Source organism: Gopherus flavomarginatus, chromosome 2 (assembly GCF_025201925.1).
Source record: "Gopherus flavomarginatus isolate rGopFla2 chromosome 2, rGopFla2.mat.asm, whole genome shotgun sequence".
NCBI lineage: Eukaryota > Metazoa > Chordata > Testudines > Testudinidae > Gopherus > Gopherus flavomarginatus.
The window spans coordinates 21,591,536-21,612,058 of record NC_066618.1 but is presented as its reverse complement, the minus strand read 5'-3'; the positions used below and the strand labels follow the sequence as shown (position 1 = coordinate 21,612,058).

Below are 20,523 nucleotides of genomic sequence, written 5' to 3'. Positions count from 1 at the left end.
TAGTGACTTGTCAACTGCACAACTCAGCATGGTACATTTAATTCAACAGACCTTTTCCATTGTGTAAGGAGGTTTGCCTGCCTTTCTGTCACTCTACGTTTTCACTCTTACTTTCCCTATCCTAAAAACTACCATGTGTTAGAATGATTTCTGTAGCCACAAAGAGCTGGGCGTTGCTTCTTGTAAAGCCAGTCAGTGCTGCTCCTCAAATTTCAGAGGTGACCCTTCCTCTTTCCTTCCTTCATCTGTTGCCTTCTTGGTGCTGAGTGATTTACTTCTGCAGCTATCCGTGTCTATCTTTGATCTTGCTGTTCTCAAAGCAGAGAATGTAATCTCTTACCACCACCTATATTATAATTCAAACACCAGTTGAGGTCAATGAAGTTCTTAGGTCATATCCCTCCAAACTTTCTGACAAACCACCTTGTACTTCTCCCATCTCTCACAAATTGAATATGCATCTTTATTTTGTCCGTGAAAGATACCAGAGCAATCATTTTAGAGACCAAAGGCCTCTCAGATTTTTAGGTACAGAACAGGTATGGCACAGCCTAGCAGCATTGCCCAATCATGACGTCTCAATCCTGACCTGGTAGAGCCATCTCTAGGCATAAGGAAGTAGTGTTCTCTCATTGTCCACTTAGTCCTTGCCTTTCTAAGGCTGCCAATTGGGGGGCTATTTATGCTGGTGGTTTTTATTTGTGTCACTTTAGGACACTGACAATCATTAGAAGGAAATAACTTTGACCAAGCATTTAGGCTGGAGAATTAGGTGACACTGTACCATGCTATGTATCCTGTTACTGGCTCCTGGACCAGTTTCCAGTGTCACTCTCTGTTAAATCATTTTGTGTGGACTATGCAACTGGCAAGTTGCAACAGAAAGATTTGAAATTGCAGGTTGTTTACTTTCAATTTTTGTTGACAACGTTTCCCTTTCTAAAAGAGCATCTTGTTGGGATTGTACTCTGAGTACACATCTGGTATTTTGAGCAGAATTTGAAAAGTTTTAATTTCTTGAGTATATAACAGTTTAATGAAACTCTCTCCAGAGATTCAGTAGAAGATGATAAATCTCCTGAAAGTCTTTAAGGTGCTGTGAAGTACCAGGGTTTTGTGCCTAATATGTACTCTGGGTACCAGACCACCAGTCCAGTTCTGACTATTCTAATGTTCAGTCATGCAAAGCAGCCATAAAAGTCAGTGGATCTAGCCATATGAGGATTTTCCCTATGTAAGAAAACCTTTTGGTGGCATACTAGCCAATTATGGCTCTTGCTGTAGGGAAAAGGGGAATGACCAGAATATCACTGCACTCCAGGGATCCCCAGCTGCTGGGATGGCCCCTTGGGGTCAAGGGCAGCTAAGCATAAGTTAGAGCAGCCTTTAGGCTGCCCTATATCTGTCTGGGACTGGACCATTCCCTGGTCAGCATGAGGATCAGGGGATCATAATGGTGGCTTAAAGCCACCTTTTCACACTCCCTCACTCTCCCACTGTGCACTGTGCACAACTCAACCAGACCTGAGGTTCTGCCTCTGGAGCTTCAAGTCTGCTTCCTTTCCCATCATTCATTGTTTAATACTCTTCAGGACACAGTCAATGAGTTATGTTTGATCAAGCCTTGCAAAGCCTTCAGGCTTGTCAACATTTAAAAGGCTGCAGTGGCACAGCTGCAGTGGTGTAGTGCTTCAGTGAAGATGCTTTCTACATGGATGGAAAGGCTTTTCCTGTCAGTGTAGGTAATCCACTTCCTTGAGAGGTGATAGCTATGTTGACAGGAGAAGCCCTCCTGTTGATTTAGCACTGGCTACAATGGAAGTTAGGTTGGTATAACTGCATCACTCGGGCGTGGATTTTCTACACTCATGAGTGACACAGTTATAGCATCCTAAATTGCTACTGTAGACCACGCCTTAGTTTAATTGTACCGATTGAGAGGTTTTGCTCTGAAGTCAGGAGTGGGAGCTGTAAACATGATATTCTATTTTCTAAGGGCTAGAGTGTGAACCACTTATTCATATTAGTGAGCACTTGCTTACAAGAGTACTGGTGTGAGTAAGAGTCCAACAATCTGGCCTTCCTTGTCTGATATAGCTGTAAAGCGCCCAAAGTGCTTGGGAATGGACCCATATACAAATCTCTAAGTTATCTGTTCCTTGAAACTTCATTAAATGAAAATGTACAGATGTTTGAGGTGATGGATGGGTAGGGACACAAGAGAGAGGTGTCCTCTGGGCATAGATGGGAATGGACCCCCCCAGAGTTAGTGCAAAGGTGCAGAACCTTTTTGTGGATAGTCCTGCCAAGAGCTGCGGTACGTTGCAGGATTGAGCCCACAGGCTGGGGACAACTGCAAAGAGAAACTTATGAGTGTTTACCCCACAGGAGGAAACAGTCTGGCCCAGGTTTATTAAAAGGCTGTGGAGATCAGACAAACAGTTTGTATTACATGAAAGAAAGAAAAACTGTTGCAAGATTAGAATTGTTTCCCAAGGGTTTGTTGTATTCAATTTTAACTGTTGGCAAACCAACAGACTCTTCTTCCCGAAGGTGACGCAGTGGGCGGTTTCTGGGGCATCCGTAAGACCACAGTGGAAACCTAGTTGTCAGAAGCTCGCTAAGTTTAAGCAAAGCCAAGGATGTTTTATTTTAGCTAGATTTGTTAATTTGGTATAAGTTCATCAAATAATGGAGAGAGAAACTGGAAAGACTGAGCCTTTCCAGTTTTATAGCAGATCTTGAGACTTCACAATCCTTCCTGTCTCCCCAGGTCAGGACCCATTTAGAACTAGTCCCTAAGAGCACATAGAAAGCTTGATCTGCAGGCCTTACCCAGTTGAGACGGTCATTGAAGGCAGAGCCTAATGTCTATATTGCATATTGCTATTGCTTTTGTCTGACATATTTTCTCTTAGCTTTATTTGCTACATACTTGGTTTGTTCTTTCTTGAAACATACAGTAAAGTTGAAATACCAGTGATTCCTCCTTTACTCATTCTTGCAATAATAATACCATATCTTTTTCTAGAATTCTGCCTTTCAGTTTAAATAATCTCAGTAATTATCACGTCAATACAATGACGTTTTTGGTGCACTTGTGCCTTGGAGTGATTGGATTGGAAGTGAGTATTGTACTGCAGTGTGACCATTAATAACACAAGATCACTATAGTCTGAACTGAGCTAGAAGAGGATTTTTCCCCTTTACATGTGTGAGCCGTCTGAGATTGCAGTGTAAAATAAAGCAATTATATTCAAGACTCAGAAAAGGAGGCTTCCAGGGGTGTACTTGTAGCTGTGTATATATCCAGCTTTGGGGTCAGTGGTCTCATCTCCAGCTGGGGCTCACTCAGCCTTGATTTAAGTTTAAATGAGTGCAGCAATACAGGCTGGAAAAAAAAATTCTCCACACTACACAATGAGCTGGCCACCTGCCCACATGTTTCTTTCTTTTTAAAAAAGCTACCTCTTCAAGACCTCCATTTCTCCCAGTATGTTATGAAAACGGAGGTTAGACTCATGGCCTCAACATGGTTGAAAGTGTGTGGGGAAGGCTAGTAGAACTATTTGATCAATGTTCTTTCCTTATCCCTTTAATTTTATTCTAGTGTAAAACCAGGCAGAAGGGATTCTTATGAAATTCCATGAAGTGAAAGTGAGATGGAGATCTGCTTTCCTATCCTCGAAATAACATCAAGTACTAAGATAATAACTCTGCCACTGGCAGTTGAATGAAAAGCTTGCAATTACAGCACAAGGCGACCCTGACTGTGCAGAATAAAACTGTGATAATTACATCTGTCATATTTGTACTTAGTCCTCATTAAATTTCAGGGAAATCATCCAGTAGTAAATAATGTGCAATCTCTGCTTTTGAATCAGAGGTCATGAAAGTAAATGGGAATTCTGTTTTTCCTCATAGGGTGTCTGAGGGGGGGAAAAAACCCCATCAACCACATTAAAAACTCAGCTTGCTTATTACTGAAGACACCAGACTGAGGAATGTCATTAACATGACAGTTTGTTCAAACACAGCATACAAATTTTATCGTGGAGAATAGACACTGAAATTAATAATGGCATTCACAACCAGATTTGCTTCTTTCATTCCATAATGTTTTTTAAGAGAAGGATTTTTAAATTGTGTTAAATTTTAATTCAAGTATAAAGATAGGGACCAATTACCACCCCACCTTTTTTTTATTTTAATGTAGAGATGAAAGTGATGACTAAATAGTACTGTATTTGCTGGTTAGGCTTACTATTAAGGAAAGAAATTTCAGTGCTAGCACAAGAATATTTACAGTCCCTGTAAGTAATGAAAGGATATGTAGGAGTAAACTGTATTAATGTTGCAAAAAACATCCAATCTGAGAACTGCATTTTAAATTGCTTTGTTTTAAACATATATTTTAAAGCACTGGTCAGTGCTTAACCTGCTTTCCTAGCATTATAATAAAAACTGTAGAAACGATAGATGTACCGGTCTTGCATACAATGTGGATGTGCTGTTTCCAATCTCACACCAGTACAAATTAGGAGTAACTCTATTAGAGTCATTGATTTTAAATCCATGTAAATATGGTGTAAATGAGCTCACATCGGACCCAGCATATCTATCTATCTATCGGTCTGTGTATAGTAATGATCTTGGGGATCAATGAATATGTCAGTGTTATAAATTTACATAAGATTTCATAATGGTTAATAAAATAGGTATGCACGTATGCCTTTAGTTTTGCTCTTTTATGAACAATAGTTAACAGGTACCTACAAATAACTTAAATCCAAATAAAGTACAGTTGGCTGATTACAACTGGAATATACTGATTTTGCTGTATTTCATTAGCAATATCAGTGAAATCATGCAACAGCCTAATTTGTGTCTAAAACACCCAATGAAACAGAGTTTTTACTGTGAGTAGAAATTAATGAGATTTGTGCAAAGTTTTAGCATGAGCAAGTTGGATAGTGTTGTATTCAGAAAAACAAAAAGCAGAATTAAAGCAGTAGTTTTAATTTTGTACCAATGTAAAGATGGAAATATAATTATGTAGTATCATAACCTGAAATTATTGCAGTTAAAGTTGGGCACTACTAATCATGACATTATGTTCATTGTGCTGTTCTCCTGTTTAAGATATTGTATATCAACTTTCATTTTAAATACCCTAGAAAGGCCCAAGATATGTTGTTAACCCATCTTAGGTTTATGAGTTATTTGATTTGATCTTCTACAAAACTCCATTTTCTGACAATGTCTGAATAGGATAGATAGTTCCTTTGAGATTCCTTTTGCATAGTTTTTCTTTCTTGTGAACTTTTAGCAGTCGTAATCATAATTAATGCAGTTAATTGTGCTTTGGTTTGTAGTGGTCCTTGATCCTTTTCTTTTCCCTTCCCCAAATGAAATCATGGAAAAATAGATTGGTACATTATCGCACAATGTTTTCTGCCATTCCTCTGCAGCAGTGGAAAATGAAAATTCCATTATAGTAGAACATTTGTAATAATTGCACCACTTTCTTTCTAAAAGTGGCTGAGCCATTTACTGCTGATGTAAAGCATGTGTACTTTGAACTTTTTGGGGGTGGGGGGAGGCGCAGAGGGAAATCTTGTTCTCACTGAACAATTACATATGTAACTTGGTTTCTAAAGATTGTCCAAGGACAAAACTTTGGCAAATCAGGCCTGTTGATTTTTGTTTTAATAAGCTGATAGTGTGGGGTCTGATGTCTTCTGCTCTGGATGACTTGTTTTTTGTCCAATTTGGGGGAAGAAAGGGAGTAATGGATCCTGGAGGGAGGATAATGACTAGGTGAGGATATAAAATGTTGTTCTTTTCTCAGTGATCAGTTGGTTTAAAAAACATTACTGATTTTATTTATTTATTCCAATTATTAACTACAATAAAAGAGGGCCCATCTGGTGCCCATGACAGTCTTTTAAAAGTACATTCATAAACAAATAGACCCATCAATTATCCAGATCACATCATATCAAATTTGATCGAAGTGGTGACTTTTCGAAGTCTTCATAAAATATGTAGTCTTTGAAGTTGTAAATATAAAAATTAACAAAAACAGGCATTATGTTTAATTTGTTTAGTCTTTGCTCTATTTTTGTTCAATTAAAGATAATTTAATAGCATGATGGGGCTTTCTGCCATCTTCTGTTTGCTCCCAGCATACAAAATGTTCCTGCTTATAATTATTTTCTGTACAACAGAATGTGCTCAGAATGTTAACGCTTGTAATTGTCTTCTGAGTTATTGTCAAATTGTTGATACATTTCACTACTTTGTGCTCATTATGATGTTTGCCACGTTCCAAACAGCACCTTTGTGATAGTAGCTGATTAATGCTGAAATGCCAAGAGTGGCCTATTCCTGATTTATCAGATAGTTGAGTGTTTAGAAGTATTTCTTCCATGACAGTGCTGCTTACATCATCACTGACTTCTTATGCCTTTGTTTTCTGGAGTATACACATGCATGCACACAAGTGATCAGTTTTAAAAAAATCCAGACAAATTATGATATTTAATATTTACTTGATTTGGCTGAGATTTTCAGGGAGAAGCCTAAAGTCAGGCTCCGAAATCTGTAATTAGATATTTAAATAAGTGGCCTGCTTTCAAAAGTGCTAAGCACACTGCAGTTTCGATTGAGCTCAGTGGGACCTTATGGGCAGATTGCTTTTGAAAACCAAACTACTTAGGCCCAGTTCAACAAAGCAATTAAGTCTATGTTTAAGTCCCATTGAGGTCAGTGGGACTTAATAACATGTTTTGCTAAACTGGGCCCTTATTTAGATGCCTAATTATAAACTTTATTTTTGAAAAATGTGGTCCTTCTTACCTGATTCCCAAAAAAGCTATTTTTTTTTCTTGGTCTCCAAATACCTGCAATACTAAATGTCCTGCCTCCAGAATTGCTTTTGACAAAAGGCAGCGTTGCTCTGCCAAATTGTTTGCAGGATAGGGAAACATCTCAATGAATCAGTTGCTCAGACAAGAGAACAACACAAACAAGGAATTAGAAAAACTTTTATTTTTGTCAAGGTTTCTTCTAACGGTGTGTTGTATTTTAAAAGTAGGCTTTTATTAAAATGGATTCAGCAAAATAATTTTACTTGCATTATGTTGTCATGGGTGAATTTTAATATTAGGTGCAGTTTTAATTATGCGTCAATTAGAAGCATAAGGTTTTTTCTACTTTTTTGCAACAGTCATCACGTTGTTCTATTAGAATAACTTACATCTGTTCTTTTATGTTCTTTCCCTCTTTTCTATTGCACATAATTATGAGGTGCCTTCTTTTATGCTGACATCCGCCATCACTGAAGATTTTGATAGGCTGTGAATAAATTCAGTAGATGCCTGTTAATGGAAATATGACTTGCATTCATTCCTATTAATATCTTAACTTCACTTATAGTGCAAAAAACTGTGTTGGGGTGAAGTAAAGTCTTTGAGTCAAATTCTGTTCGCAGTAATTTGGCATTGACAACAAATTATTCTCACTGACTTCAACGGGAGTTGCACGAGAGCAGAATTTGGCCCTTTCTCTTTACATTCAAAGTTTTGTGTTGGTCTCTTAAAGGTTAGAATGAGTATTTTAAAAAAAAAATCCCTCAGCCGATCTTCTCTTTATCAGGAGAATGGGGCCTAAGATTTGAGACCGAGAAAACTACCCATCACTTTGAAAACATTCATTGTAACACACTAATCCTATTTACTCTTGGTGGCTTTGTTTCTTAGCTTTTTTTCTCCCTGTTCAATCAGTCTTTGAATTAAATGTTATAATTAAGGTCTTTAAGCAGAACTTCCTCCATTGAGGTTAGAAGCATGCATTTAAACCAGGGTGCGGCAACCTCTGGCACGCGGCTCACCAGGATAAGCACGCTGGTGGGTCGGGCCAGTTTGTTTACTTGCTGTGTCGGCAGGTTTGGCTGATCGCGGCTCCCACTGGCCGCAGTTCGCCGCTCCAGGCCAATGGGGGCAGTGGGAAGCCGCTGCCAGCACATCTCTCAGCCCCCATTGGCCTGGCGCGGCGAGCCACGTGCCAGAGGTTGCTGACCCCTGATTTAGACAAATAAAGTAGCCAGAAACTGAATTTGTTCTCCATTTTTGCTTGTTATATGTGCCCTTCAGTGGCACAGTGGAAACGGAGCAGTTATTTAGATGTGCCCAGCATTCCTAACGCTCAGTGAAGAAAAATGTTTCAAAATGACTTCTGGGTTGCTATGAAACCAAGATCATGGATCTCAAGTAAATGCTTTTGTCTGCAACATCTCTTAAATGATCTTACACTACATGTTTAGGACACACAATGCAGAGAATCAGTCATGCTAATATTGATCTGGTAACCTGACTCTTTTGTGGAAAGGAAGCTCCTCTGACCTAATGAATAGAAAAAGTGTTTTGCTCACCATCAAAGGACATGGGGGCACAGCAGTCCTCTAAATGGTCCTTGGTTGTAGACAGAAGCACTTTCTTTCCCTAACCCATCTAGAGGTTGGGTTTTTTTTGCTTTGAATAAATCCATTCTATTCTCTTTTCTCACTCCAGATGGACCATGATCCCAGGAACCCTGCATATATTGCTACTCAGGGCCCTCTTCCTGCTACTGTTGCTGACTTCTGGCAGGTAAATTCTTCTCCGTTAACTTTCTTTTTAAAATTCATGTCTGAAGCTGGATTTGTGTCATGCATTGAAAACCTTCCTACACTTTTAGAAATGTTAGAGGTATAAAACCATTTATCTTTTAGACAGCATTTGTCATTTAGGTGTTTAGGTGATCCTGAGCTTGTACATGTCTTTTAAAGATATCACATGTAACTAACCAAGTCGTGTAAATATATGAATTATGTTTAAAAAGTTCTTGTGTAGACACTACCTGTAGAATCATAGGCCAAAATATTCAAACATGAGTGCCTAATTTACACTCTTAACTCCACGTTTGGACAGCTACTTAAAACTGGTTTGATTTTCTGACATTCCGACCTCCCTTAGAACCTGCTCTAGAGTAAGGCCCTTATCCTGCAAAGACTTACATGCACTCTTAACTTTAGATACTGTGAGTGAGTAGAACCACTGAAATCTACTCCTTATCTACTGCATTTGAGCACAATGGTGGTTTCCTGGACAAAGATGATTTCTTGAGTTGGGACCACAATGCATAAAGTTAAGAGTGTGTAAGTCTTTGCAGGGTCAGGGCTTAAGTTTGGAGTTACCCAGGTGCAAAAGTGGGCTTACTTTGCATGCACTCCATTGGGAGTGCACATGCAAAACCCTGACTTGGGCAAACTCTTAGGTAGGTAAGTTGCCAATGCGCATCACGCATGCGTGTAAGTGACAGAGAGAATTAAACATTTATTTGTTAGTATAAGTCTATGCTGGCAAGCTTACTAAACATCAAGCTGTTAGTAATTAAACAGCATTACAATGCTGGGGCTTATTATAAGGAGCAGAAAATGTTTTTATTCACTACCGTACTCTACTGTTTTGCATTACAAATTTAGAGAATTTTTTAGTTGAAGTTTGAGGGACCATGGATGAAATTTTCAAAAGCGCCATAGGAGCCTATATTCAATTGAATGTCATCAAACCTCTCTCACCCTTCATCTGTCTATCCATATACAGACATACACATTGAGCTCATCTTTATTGCAAAATATTGTATGTTGAATTTATCTCTTACAAAGTATTTTCACGTTTTCCTTTCACATTTATATTTTTGTTTGTTGACAAGTGAAGCACCAGGTCAAAATTTTTCTAAACTCTCTGATTTTGGGTACACTGAACAGTTGGTTGAGAGAGAAGGGCTGAATCTCAGGCAGAGTTTATTTAATAAAAAATAACCGAACAGTCTAGAGTTCCAGCAACTTTAGAGTTGTTGAGTTGGGGCATTCTGTCACCTGTCAGTGATGGGACTGCCCCTTAATTGCCAATTTTTTTGGATGGTCAGATTCTTAGCCTCAGTGATCTGAGCCAGTTCTGCTTATAGTCCTTAGTTAAAGGCCACTCAGGGAGATGTGACTTCTATGTTCTTCCCTGAGCCTGTGCCAAGGAGGTACTCTTTCCTGCGTCAGTATGTTTGGTGGATACCTAAGAACGCTCAGTGTGTCCCTTATTTTATTCCCTGGAGTCAGATAGCCATGTGTGGCAATTCTGTGCGGTGTGATACAGCCAGGGTAGCCGCATGAAGCAAAGGCTTCATTATGTAGTCACTTCCATGAGGGAAGCACCTCCTTGTTGTAATAAGAAGCTGTCTCTGTTGCTGCCTAGACTAGAAGGCTCCAAGGGGTAATTTTGGCGAAAGAGCTAACTTTTCATGTTTCTTTCAGGCAAATATATTAAGGGCCTGATTTTAAAAAAAAAATTTGTGTGCATATTTCAAGTACTCGTACGTTGCTCATTAGATAGCTAACTGGCCATTTGCATGTCTAAATACCCAGTTTTGCTCATGCACTAATGGAAATAACATATGCAATGGTGCATACCTGTGCTGCTGCTTATATTTAAATAAGGCACTTAAAGAACGAACTTTTTATATATGAAATGTCAGCATTGCCACTAATAGAAAAGCTGGAGGTGATCACACCTGGATATGCTGGTGGCTAAATTTGCCTCCTCTCCCTAATACATTTTTTATTACTCCTTTGTGACCCAAGCTGTTAGTCAATTTTCAGGGCCTTGCAGGTTGTTTTGATTATGAAGAGAAATTGATGCAGTTAGGCATCTCCTTTATGAAACCTGTTTATTTACAAAGAATATGCAGAGTCCTGGTGTCCTGAACACACTAGGAATCAAATATCAAGAGAGAGTTCTAAGCCTCTTTCAGCCAGCGTTTTACCCAAAATCTTAGTTTTGCTCCTCAGAGTCATGCTACCAGAGCTTCTCTGACTGGGAATTCTTTGCTCCTCCGTGTCCTGAGTGTCTTAGAACCTCTCAAACCTGTGCGAAAACTCTGAATTCAAAGTTTCTTCATTGATTTCTGTGTAACTCAGCTGGGACTCCACATCTGGTGGAGTATTGATAAACTAGGACCTCTGCTGTTGGCACAGTCTCTTGGTTCCCCCCTTGGTTACTGGGTAAGCTTCAGGCCATTTTGTGAAATAATGATTGTCAGACTCTGTCTGAGGCAGAAGTCCAAGCTCATCAGCAACATTATGTTCCATTGATGTCCCCCATGAGATACTGCTGCCTAGGGCTGGCCCTGCTTTAGCATCACATTCCCTGTACCAGTTTTCTATATCCTGCCTGCATGTCTTCCAACAGAAATTTTGTCTTAGCATAGCTAAGGTTTTTGCAACCCCAAAATGTCTAGTATGTTTAAAATCATGACAAACTCAGAACTTTTTCACCCCCCAGGTATTTGGTACAACCAACACATCCCTGTACCTATCACCTGCTGGCTTTCCCCTTTTCCTATACAGTATTTTCATCATTAAACTCCAGGCTCTCCTTTCTGGCTGCATTCGCCTTTACTGGAATATTCTGAGGTGATGCTACTTTCCATGGTGGCTGAATTTGCCATATAGTTTTCCTATCTCTCACTGTGCTGATTACCATGCTTGTGCCCAGGCCTCTCTGTTACTGTGATATTGTAACACCACACTTTTTCCCGCCACCAGGTCTAAATAACGCAGTTTTTGTTTTTTTTCTGAAGGTAGGTTCTTCAACACCAGGGCTGCCCAGAGGATTCAGAGAGCCTGGGGCAAAACGGGGGAGCAGACATAAAAAAAAAAAAGGTGCCACCCGCTGCGGCGTTTGTACTTACTGGGCAGTGCTTCAAGTCTGCGGCAGCGTGTCTTTCACTCTCTCCGAGCCTTGGGTGGCGGTGGGTCCTTCGCTCTCTCCGTGTCTTCGGCAGCACTGAAGGACCCGCCACCAAAGTGCCGCCAAAGACCCTGAGTGAGTGAAGGGCCTGCTGCCAAAGTGCCACCAAAGGCCCGGACCGCCACCAGCTGTGTAGCCAGGGAAGGGATTCTCAGCCATGGCTTGCGTTGCCCCTGTCGGGCCTGGGGCAAATTGCCCCACTTGCCTGCCTCCCTCCCTCCGGGGCGGCCCTGTTCAACACATCAGAGTTGGACCACTTACACTGGCTGCTAGAAATTCCCAGCCATTCATTTGAGCTATGAAGTTGAACTGAGCCAAATAAGCTTCCCAGGAAGTCTTTCCTCAACAGTAGTGGAGTTTTCCCTCATTTGAGCTGGGACAGCTTGATCTGCACCCTCTGGTCCACTATGGGTTACTGGTGGGGTTAAAAAAAATTGTAAATGTCTAGTCTTACCAGGTTCTCTGACTGGCCCAATTCCACATCTAGGCAGCTGACCTCTCTCTGTGCTCTCTGACCCTTTTATTTCCTCCTTAAGATGATTTTTCAGCTTCTTAAGTCCTGGCTGCCGCTCATCTTTGTTAGCAAGTTCCAAGTCAACCAAGCTTCCCTGGTCTCCTCCATGGAAAATTTTCTGATTAATGACATTCAGGTTGCTGGTCACAACGTTGATCCATCTTGCCATTCCAGACTGAGGGCGTTATATCTTCATCTGTAAATCATTCCCCAAAATCTTCCTGGGAAACTTTTCAGGTGCTGCTTTAAACCTGTTTGTGAAGCCAGCTTTTGTTTTAGGTCTTATTTTAATTCCTTTGTGGCATCTTTGATTTCTATGAGCACCCTGATTATTCCATTTTGATTCAACGGGAATACCAGCTCACAATTTCCCTCCTTGGAAACCAGATCCCACTCTTTACAGCAGTTTTATTCCTTTTTAATCCAAGCAGGTAACCGATTTGGGTGGCCTTGCAGGTTGTTTTGGTTAGGAGGAGATACTGATGATGGAATCTGGTATTTCTTTGATAAAATCTAGTTTATTTACACAGAATGTTCAATGCCCTGGTTCCCTGAACACAATAAGAATTGAACAAAGAGATTTTATTCACAATTCCAAGCCTCCTTTAGCTAGCACTTTACCCAAAAGTTCTCTCTCAGCTTTCTTCCTAAATTTCACCCTACCAGGGCTTCTCTGACTGTGACTGGGGTTTCTTTGTATCCTGCTTCTTTGCTTTCCTACACATTGCTCCACCAATCAATTCCCTAGACCCGAAGTTTTCTATATTAATCTCTACGGAAACCCCTTGGGGCCAGTGGTTTAGCTTCTACTCTAGCCTTGCCATTTGCCTAGGTCTTTTGAAAGTGGCTCCTATTGTTTCATCTATCTGGTCCTGTAAAGGAGGTTGATTATTTCTTACATTTATCCTGAATGAATGTCAGTGACTACACCCATCGGTTTCACTGAGGTTTCACTCCCTGTCCCACCACTATAACAACAGTAAAATTCAACTCATCCTGAAACATGACTTGAAAACAGGAGAGAGAACATTTCCAGTATGACACAAGTTATCCCATCAGGAGTTTCACATTGTGAATAATTTTGGAGGCATAACATTTTTTTATTGTGCGTATATACTGCATATGTAATTCCATGAAATAGTGAAATACAGGTCTGTCACATCTTACGCGCATTTAGCATGTGCGAATTCAGCTTTACGCAGTTGGCCAAAAAGAGAAAAATAATAATTTAAATACTGTTCCTGTAGTGCAGCGATTCTGCCCGCCATTACATTCAATGTAATTTTGACTATATGCGGTTTTCGCTTTACGTGCTGACCGCGGAACGTAACCCCAGCATAAGATGAGACAGAACTGTATTTTACTTGCCTCAATTTCACTTTAACTTGTGAACATTGACCTATTTTAAGAAGATCTTCGATCATATTATTCCAGTAAGATACTGTTGTTAGTCAGATGTATAGAATCAGTTATCCTTCTGCTGAGAAAATAATCTTACTTGTGCCTGTTTTGTAAATTGTAAGCCTGCTAGGATCCCTGATATCACAGTTGGTATGTATTACATTTGCTTTACCAGGTCTTACCCCTTTCTTACGGGGGAGGGATAGCTCAGTGGTTTGAGCATTGGCCTGCTAAACCCAGGGTTGCGAGTTCAGTCCTTGAGGGGGCCACTTAAGGTTCTGGGGCAGAAATCAGTACTTGGTCCTGCTAGTGAAGGCAGGGGCTCAATGACCTTCCAAGGTCCTTCCAGTTCTAGGAGATATGTAATCTCAAAGTATTTTTTTATTTTTAATATTTTTTTGTAATTGAAGATATTAAAAAGCCTCATCTTGATGATCCCCTCCACCCTCTTATTAGAGCTTTAAGGACCTCACATTTTGCCTTGCTTTAACCTTTCCATTCATTTGGCCTGTGTCTCTATCATCTTTTTGGATTAGGAGAGGAGAATCTCTGTGGAGCATAACACCACCTCTCCTCACTTTGTCATTTGAGGTGCCAAGGACCAAATATGCAGTCTCAGTTGTCCTGGGAAACAAGACCACTAATTATATGTATATGTATTTAACATGTAGACTGTGGAATGCATCTATCCTTCCATCCCTCTCTACCTCCCTTATGCCCCCCCCCCCAGCTATAGTATCCAAGCACCTCACAATTTTTAGTGTAGAATTAGGGAAATACTTTTAACCCTATTTTACAGATGGGCAACTAAGGTACAGAAAATCAAGTGACTTGCCTGTATCAGAGCAGGAAACTGAACCTGGATCTCCTGAGTCCCAAGCTACCACCCTAACCACTGTGCCATGCTTCCTTTGAAGCCTAGAGGCCAGCCAGATCAGGTCCTTATTGTATTAGGTGCTGTACAAAGAGAACAAGAAATGCTGCCCCAAGTAATTTACAATCTAAAAGACCAGACATAACAGGTGGATGAAACAAACAAGCAGATTAGGGTAGGGGGCAGGAACGTGGCAGAGCTGAACAGTACCAATGGGGGGGGGGTGTCATAGCAATGGCTACATTGTTCTTTTTTAGGTGTATTTTCCTGTGTCAGGATTCAGCTGCATCTTATCACAATCAAATAAATAAATAATTGGTCTCTTCCAGAACTGCACAAATAACACAAGAATCCAACTCTTGATTTGTAGAACCACAGATTGTGGGGACTCCATCTATAGGAAATTGTACCTCGGTTTGGCGACCCTGGCTTTTGATTGTCTGACTCTGGTTCTGAAATTAATAAAAATTAGAAAGAAACAAATATATTGCCATCTGCCTGTGTAAAAACTAGTTAGTGGTCTCCAAGTGCAGTTCCTAGTCGACATGGGGCTACATCACCAAAGCTACCATAGCAAGTGACACACACATAGGCAGTCTCAGGCCACATACTAAATGAGTGTCCCAGGCATATTGGCAGGATTGTGTGGGGACACGTGCTGTCCTCACCTCAGCTGGGGAGAAATATGATTTCCATCCCTAATGCTCTCAGTGTGGCATGTCTTGTGAGCTCTAAAATTGATTTTAAAACAAACAGGTATGTAAGCATCTTGACTCACTGCTGCAGCACCTCCTGCTGCTGACTTCTGGGAATTAGCTCATTCCAGCTCCAGAGCACCCTCTGCAGGACGGTGATCCACTTTACCTGTGGCCCCGTGTCCCTCTCAGGACCCCAGTGCATCGTTTACCTGGGGTGCCATACCCTGACAGTAACCTCTCTCAGCCTCAGGGTCTCCCCCTCCCAGAGGAACCCCCACCCACTATCCCCACTTTGCCTCCTGCCAGTCCCTGTCTAGCCCCCTGCTCGCTGTGGGCAGACTGCAGTGTAAGCCACTCATCATAGGCAAAGGGGGTTCGGACCTGCTGCCTCTGCCTACCCATCAGCTGCCCCCTGCAGCCCAGTACCTAATGGGCCTTACCAGGCCTGCAGCCTGGGGCTTTCCTAGGCCAGAGCTCCCCAGGCCTTTCCCCAGTCCTGCTCCACTCTAGGTTCCCTTCTTGGCACCTACAGGCAGAGGGAGACTGCCTGGGCCTCTGGCTCACAGCCTTTTATAGGGGCCAGCTGGGCCTGATTGGAGCATGACTCCAGCTGAGCCTACTTTGCCCCAATCAGCCTAGGCTTCTTGCCCCAACCACAGTCTTCTCCTAGGCTGTTTCAAGCCCCGCAGGGCAGGAGTGGGTAATCACTCTGCTACAGGTATCTCTACAGATTTTTCTCTTGTGGACTGTGGAGAAACATGCAGAACACATTGCTTTCAAGTCATCTTGATTCATGAGTTTATTTTCCTTGCATGGAACTGAACTTATCTTCAAAAAGGGGAGCAGCCAAAAAGAGACACAGTGATCTGATGTGTAAAAATGCAAATCTAATTTGATAAATGAAAGAAGGTAAGGGAGAGGTGGGTACATAACTGTATCCCCTCAAGGTTTAATAACATGTGAAGCTATGTGAAATAAATACATCATTAGTAATTGCACAGCCATTCAATAAAGCAGTGCATGGTTACTATGCTTGTCCTTGAATTATGGCTTAAATTGGATAGGGGAGTAGTAGTTGTACCCTCCCAATCTCTGCCCACTGACTAAGTGCCACGCTCTCCATACCAAAATGAAATGTCACTCATACCATATTGTGCAGATCTTCATAATATGATTTTTCCCTCATTTGTGTGTGTGTCAATCGGCAATGTCAACAATCTTGACATTTAAATTTGTCATAATTAGGCTTGATTTTAACACCACATTGAAATGACTAGGAACAGTTCTTTCTTCTTCGAGTGATTGCTCACATCCATTCCAGTTAGGTGTGCGCGCCGTGCGTGCACGTTCGTCGGAAACTTTTTACCCTAGCAACTCCAGTGGGCCGGCAGGTCGCCCCCTGGAGTGGCGCCGCCATGGCGCCCAATATATATCCCTGCCGGCCCACCCGCTCCTCAGTTCCTTCTTACCGCCGTGTCGGTCGTTGGAACTGTGGAGCGCGGCATAGCTGTCCTCCACGTCCCTAGCTCTCCTTGTTATCTATCGTTTATCTCTAGCACTATTGTAGTTGTTAATTAGATTGTTAAGTGTAGATAGTAGTAGTTAAGTTAAGTAGTTTGTAAATAGTTCTTCGCCGGGGGCTTAGCCCTTCCCGGCACCCGGCACCAGGCTCATGCCTGGTTCGCCGGGCTTCAAGCAGTGTGCGGCCTGCAAGAAGCCCATGCCTACCAGCGATCCCCACGACGCGTGCCTGAAGTGCCTGGGGGAATCGCACAGATCCGACAAGTGCCGCATCTGCAAGGCTTTTAAGCCAAGGACAAAGAAGGAGAGGGATCAAAGGCTCCGGACTCTCCTTATGGAGGCGGCACTTGACCCGGCGGCTTCGCAGGCCGTGATCTCGGCGCCGGCACCGGATCGCACCGGCACCAAGAAGACTCCCCGGCACCGACCTTCTCCGGCACCGGGGACAGAGCCTAGGCCGTCGAAGTCTATTACTCCGGCCAGGCAGACCCGACTGGAGCGCCCGGCCTCAACATCGGCCGCGGCGCCGCCGGCACCGTCGACTCCGGGCCCGGCGGGTCCGTCGAGTCCGGTGCCGCCAAGCTCCCCCATGACATCTGGGGTTGAGATAGTGGTGCCATCCACACCGGAGACCTTCGCCTCGGCACGGGACCTCATAGCCATGACTGAGCCCACTCAGCTGCCACCCCCGGTACCTCCGGTGCGGGTCGTGTCCAGAGGCAAGCCTATGATGTCGGCACCGTCTCGGGACTCACGTTCTCGATCCAGGTCCCGACGTCACGGTCGCTCCAGATCCCGCCGCCGCTCGCAGTCCCGGCACCGCTCCCCTCAGCGGTCCCGGTCGCACTCGCGGCGCCGGTCGACATCAAGACGATCGCGGTCGGACTCCAGCCGCCGATACCGGCACCGCGATTCCAGGAGCCGATCCAGACATTACTCGCTGCACCGGTCGACCTCCCGGCACCGAGCTGGTGGCAGGTCCCGGTCCCGGTCGACCTCCCGGCACCGAGCTGGTGGCAGGTCCCGATCCCGGCACCGAAGCGGCGCCCGGTACCGGTCCAGATCCCGGCACTGTGACAGAACCCGGTCCCGGTCCCGGCACCGATATGACTCCCAGCACCGGTCCCCGGCACCGAGAAGATCGTCCGTGCCGGCCCGCGCAGACCCTTACCATCCAGGGTCCGCCCCGCCATGGCCCTCTAGGCAGCCGTCCGTATCTTCGCAAACGGACAGCGGGTATGCGCTGGGCACCGACCGGCAGGCGGCGCTGTTCAGCGATCCGCCACAGCAGGACCAAGGCCCGCATCAATGGGGATTCTGGACACCCTGGGCATACCATCAGGCCCAGGGCCCCCAACAGCTCCCTGCTAGGCCGGCGACTGCGGAGCGCAGGGCACCTGAAGCCTCGTTGTCTCGCCCCCCTCCCTCCCCGGATGGGGAGGAAGGGTCCAAGCATCAAGACTCCGCTTTGGCTCCTGAGGCAGAGGCGAGGGCCGAAGGAGACCCGCCGTTAGACACTCTCTTGCCGGGGGTCTCCTCATCCTCCTCCCCGGATGAAGCGGTGGCTGGTACCTCCTCCAACAGCCCCCCCCCGCTGGACCTCAGGGCGCACGAAGACCTCCTCAGGCGAGTAGCCCAAAATCTGAGTCTGCAAGCCGAGGAGGTCTCGGAGATAGAGGACCCAATTGTTACCATCCTCTCGGCAGACGCTCCCACCAGAGTCGCCCTACCATTCGTACGAACCATCCAGGCCAACGCCAACACCATCTGGCAGTCTCCGGCCTCCATTCCTCCTACTGCGAAGGGCGTCGAGAGGAAGTACATGGCTCCTTCTAAGGGCTACGAGTACCTCCATGTGCACCCGACTCCGTGTTCCCTGGTGGTTCAATCAGTGAACGATAAGGAGCGTCACGGCCAGGAGGCTCCAGCCCCCAAATCCAGGGAGGCCAGGCGGATGGACCTCCTCGGCCGTAAGGTGTACTCGGCTGGGGCGCTGCAGCTCAGGGTCTCCAACCAGCAAGCCCTGCTGAGCAGATACGCCTTCAACTCCTGGGTGGCAGCAGACAAATTCAAGGAGCTGCTGCCACAAGATGCTCGCCAAGAGTTTACGGCCATCTTGGAGGAAGGCAAGAAGGTCGCACGCACGTCCTTGCAAGCCTCTTTGGACGCTGCAGACTCGGCTGCCCGTACCCTCGCGTCGGGCGTAACAATGCGTCGCATCTCCTGGCTGCAGGTTTCTGGCCTTCCGCCGGAGCTCCAGCACACTATACAGGACCTTCCTTTCGAAGGCCAGGGCTTGTTCTCGGAAAAGACAGACCCCAGACTCAAGAGTCTGAAAGACAACCGAGTCATCATGCGGTCACTCAGGATGCACACACCCGTGACGCAACGCAGACCCTTCCGGCCGCAGCAGCAACAACAGCGCAGGCCGTATTCCCAGTTCCGCCAGCGGCAGGACCTTAACAGGCGCCGCGGCAGGAATGGAAGGCGCAGGCACTCGGGGAACCAAGGGGGGCAGAACCAAGGCTCCTCTAAAGCCCCGCCTGGACCTAAGCCTTCATTTTGAAGGTGCGCCCGAGGGCGCAGTAACAGTTTCCCCAATGGATCCTTCCCCCCCGTTTTCCAACCGCCTTTCGTTTTTCCTCCCAGCGTGGTCCCTAATAACATCAGACCGCTGGGTCTTAAGCACGGTGCAGTCGGGATACCGCCTGCAGTTTGTTTCATTTCCTCCTTCCCGCCCCCCTTCCTCGTCCCTCTTCAGGGACCCCTCTCACGAGCAATTCCTTCGACAGGAGGTGCAGACGCTCCTCGGCAAAGGAGCTATAGAGGCGGTGCCGGAGAACGAGAAAGGCAAGGGGTTTTATTCCCGCTACTTTCTGATCCCCAAAGCCAAGGGGGGCCTCAGGCCTATCCTCGACCTGCGAGAGCTCAACAAGTACCTGGTGAAGTTGAAGTTCCGCATGGTATCCCTGGGGACCATTATCCCATCCCTGGATCCGGGAGACTGGTACGCCGCCCTCGACATGCAGGACGCGTATTTTCACATTGCCATCTGGCCACGTCACAGACGTTTCCTTCGCTTCGTTGTGGGGCCTCTTCATTATCAATTTGCAGTCCTCCCATTTGGCCTGTCCACGGCCCCGAGGGTGTTTACGAAATGCATGGCAGTTGTTGTGGCGCAGCTTCGGCGCAGTCGTATCCACGTGTTTCCGTATCTGGATGATTGGTTGATTCGGGGCACGTCGGAACAACAAGTCTGCAGCCATGTCCGCGTGATCACCGACATGTTCGCCACTCTGGGCCTCTTGGTAAACACGGACAAGTCCACCCTGATTCCCACACAAAGGGTGGAATTCATCGGGGCCGTCCTGGACGCCACTGTGGGCAGGGCCTTGCTGCCATTGCAGCGGTTCCAGGCCTTGTCGGCGATCGTGCAACGGCTGCGGACAGCCCCCTTAACGTCAGTACGGACATGTCTAACCCTGTTAGGCCACATGGCGGCTTGTACCTTTGTGACCGATTACGCTCGGCTCCGCATGAGGCCCCTCCAGTTGTGGCTCATCAGTCATTACAGGCCGACAAGACAGCCGCTAGATATGTTAATCACAATCCCCCAGAGGGTATTAGATTCCCTCGGCTGGTGGCTAGACCAGTCAGTGTTATGTGCGG

General features: G+C 44.9%; 1 protein-coding gene across 3 annotated transcripts in view; it reads left to right on the top strand.

The window, feature by feature from the left end:
- Nucleotides 1-20,523, top strand: part of PTPRN2 (protein tyrosine phosphatase receptor type N2) — a 1,080,816-nt gene that overhangs the window by 1,007,644 nt on the left and 52,649 nt on the right. For all 3 annotated transcript variants that reach the window (XM_050942222.1, XM_050942220.1, XM_050942221.1), the window contains one exon: nt 8,574-8,651. In XM_050942222.1, the coding sequence (XP_050798179.1) occupies nt 8,574-8,651 (78 nt within the window). The remainder of the gene's footprint in view (nt 1-8,573; nt 8,652-20,523) is intronic.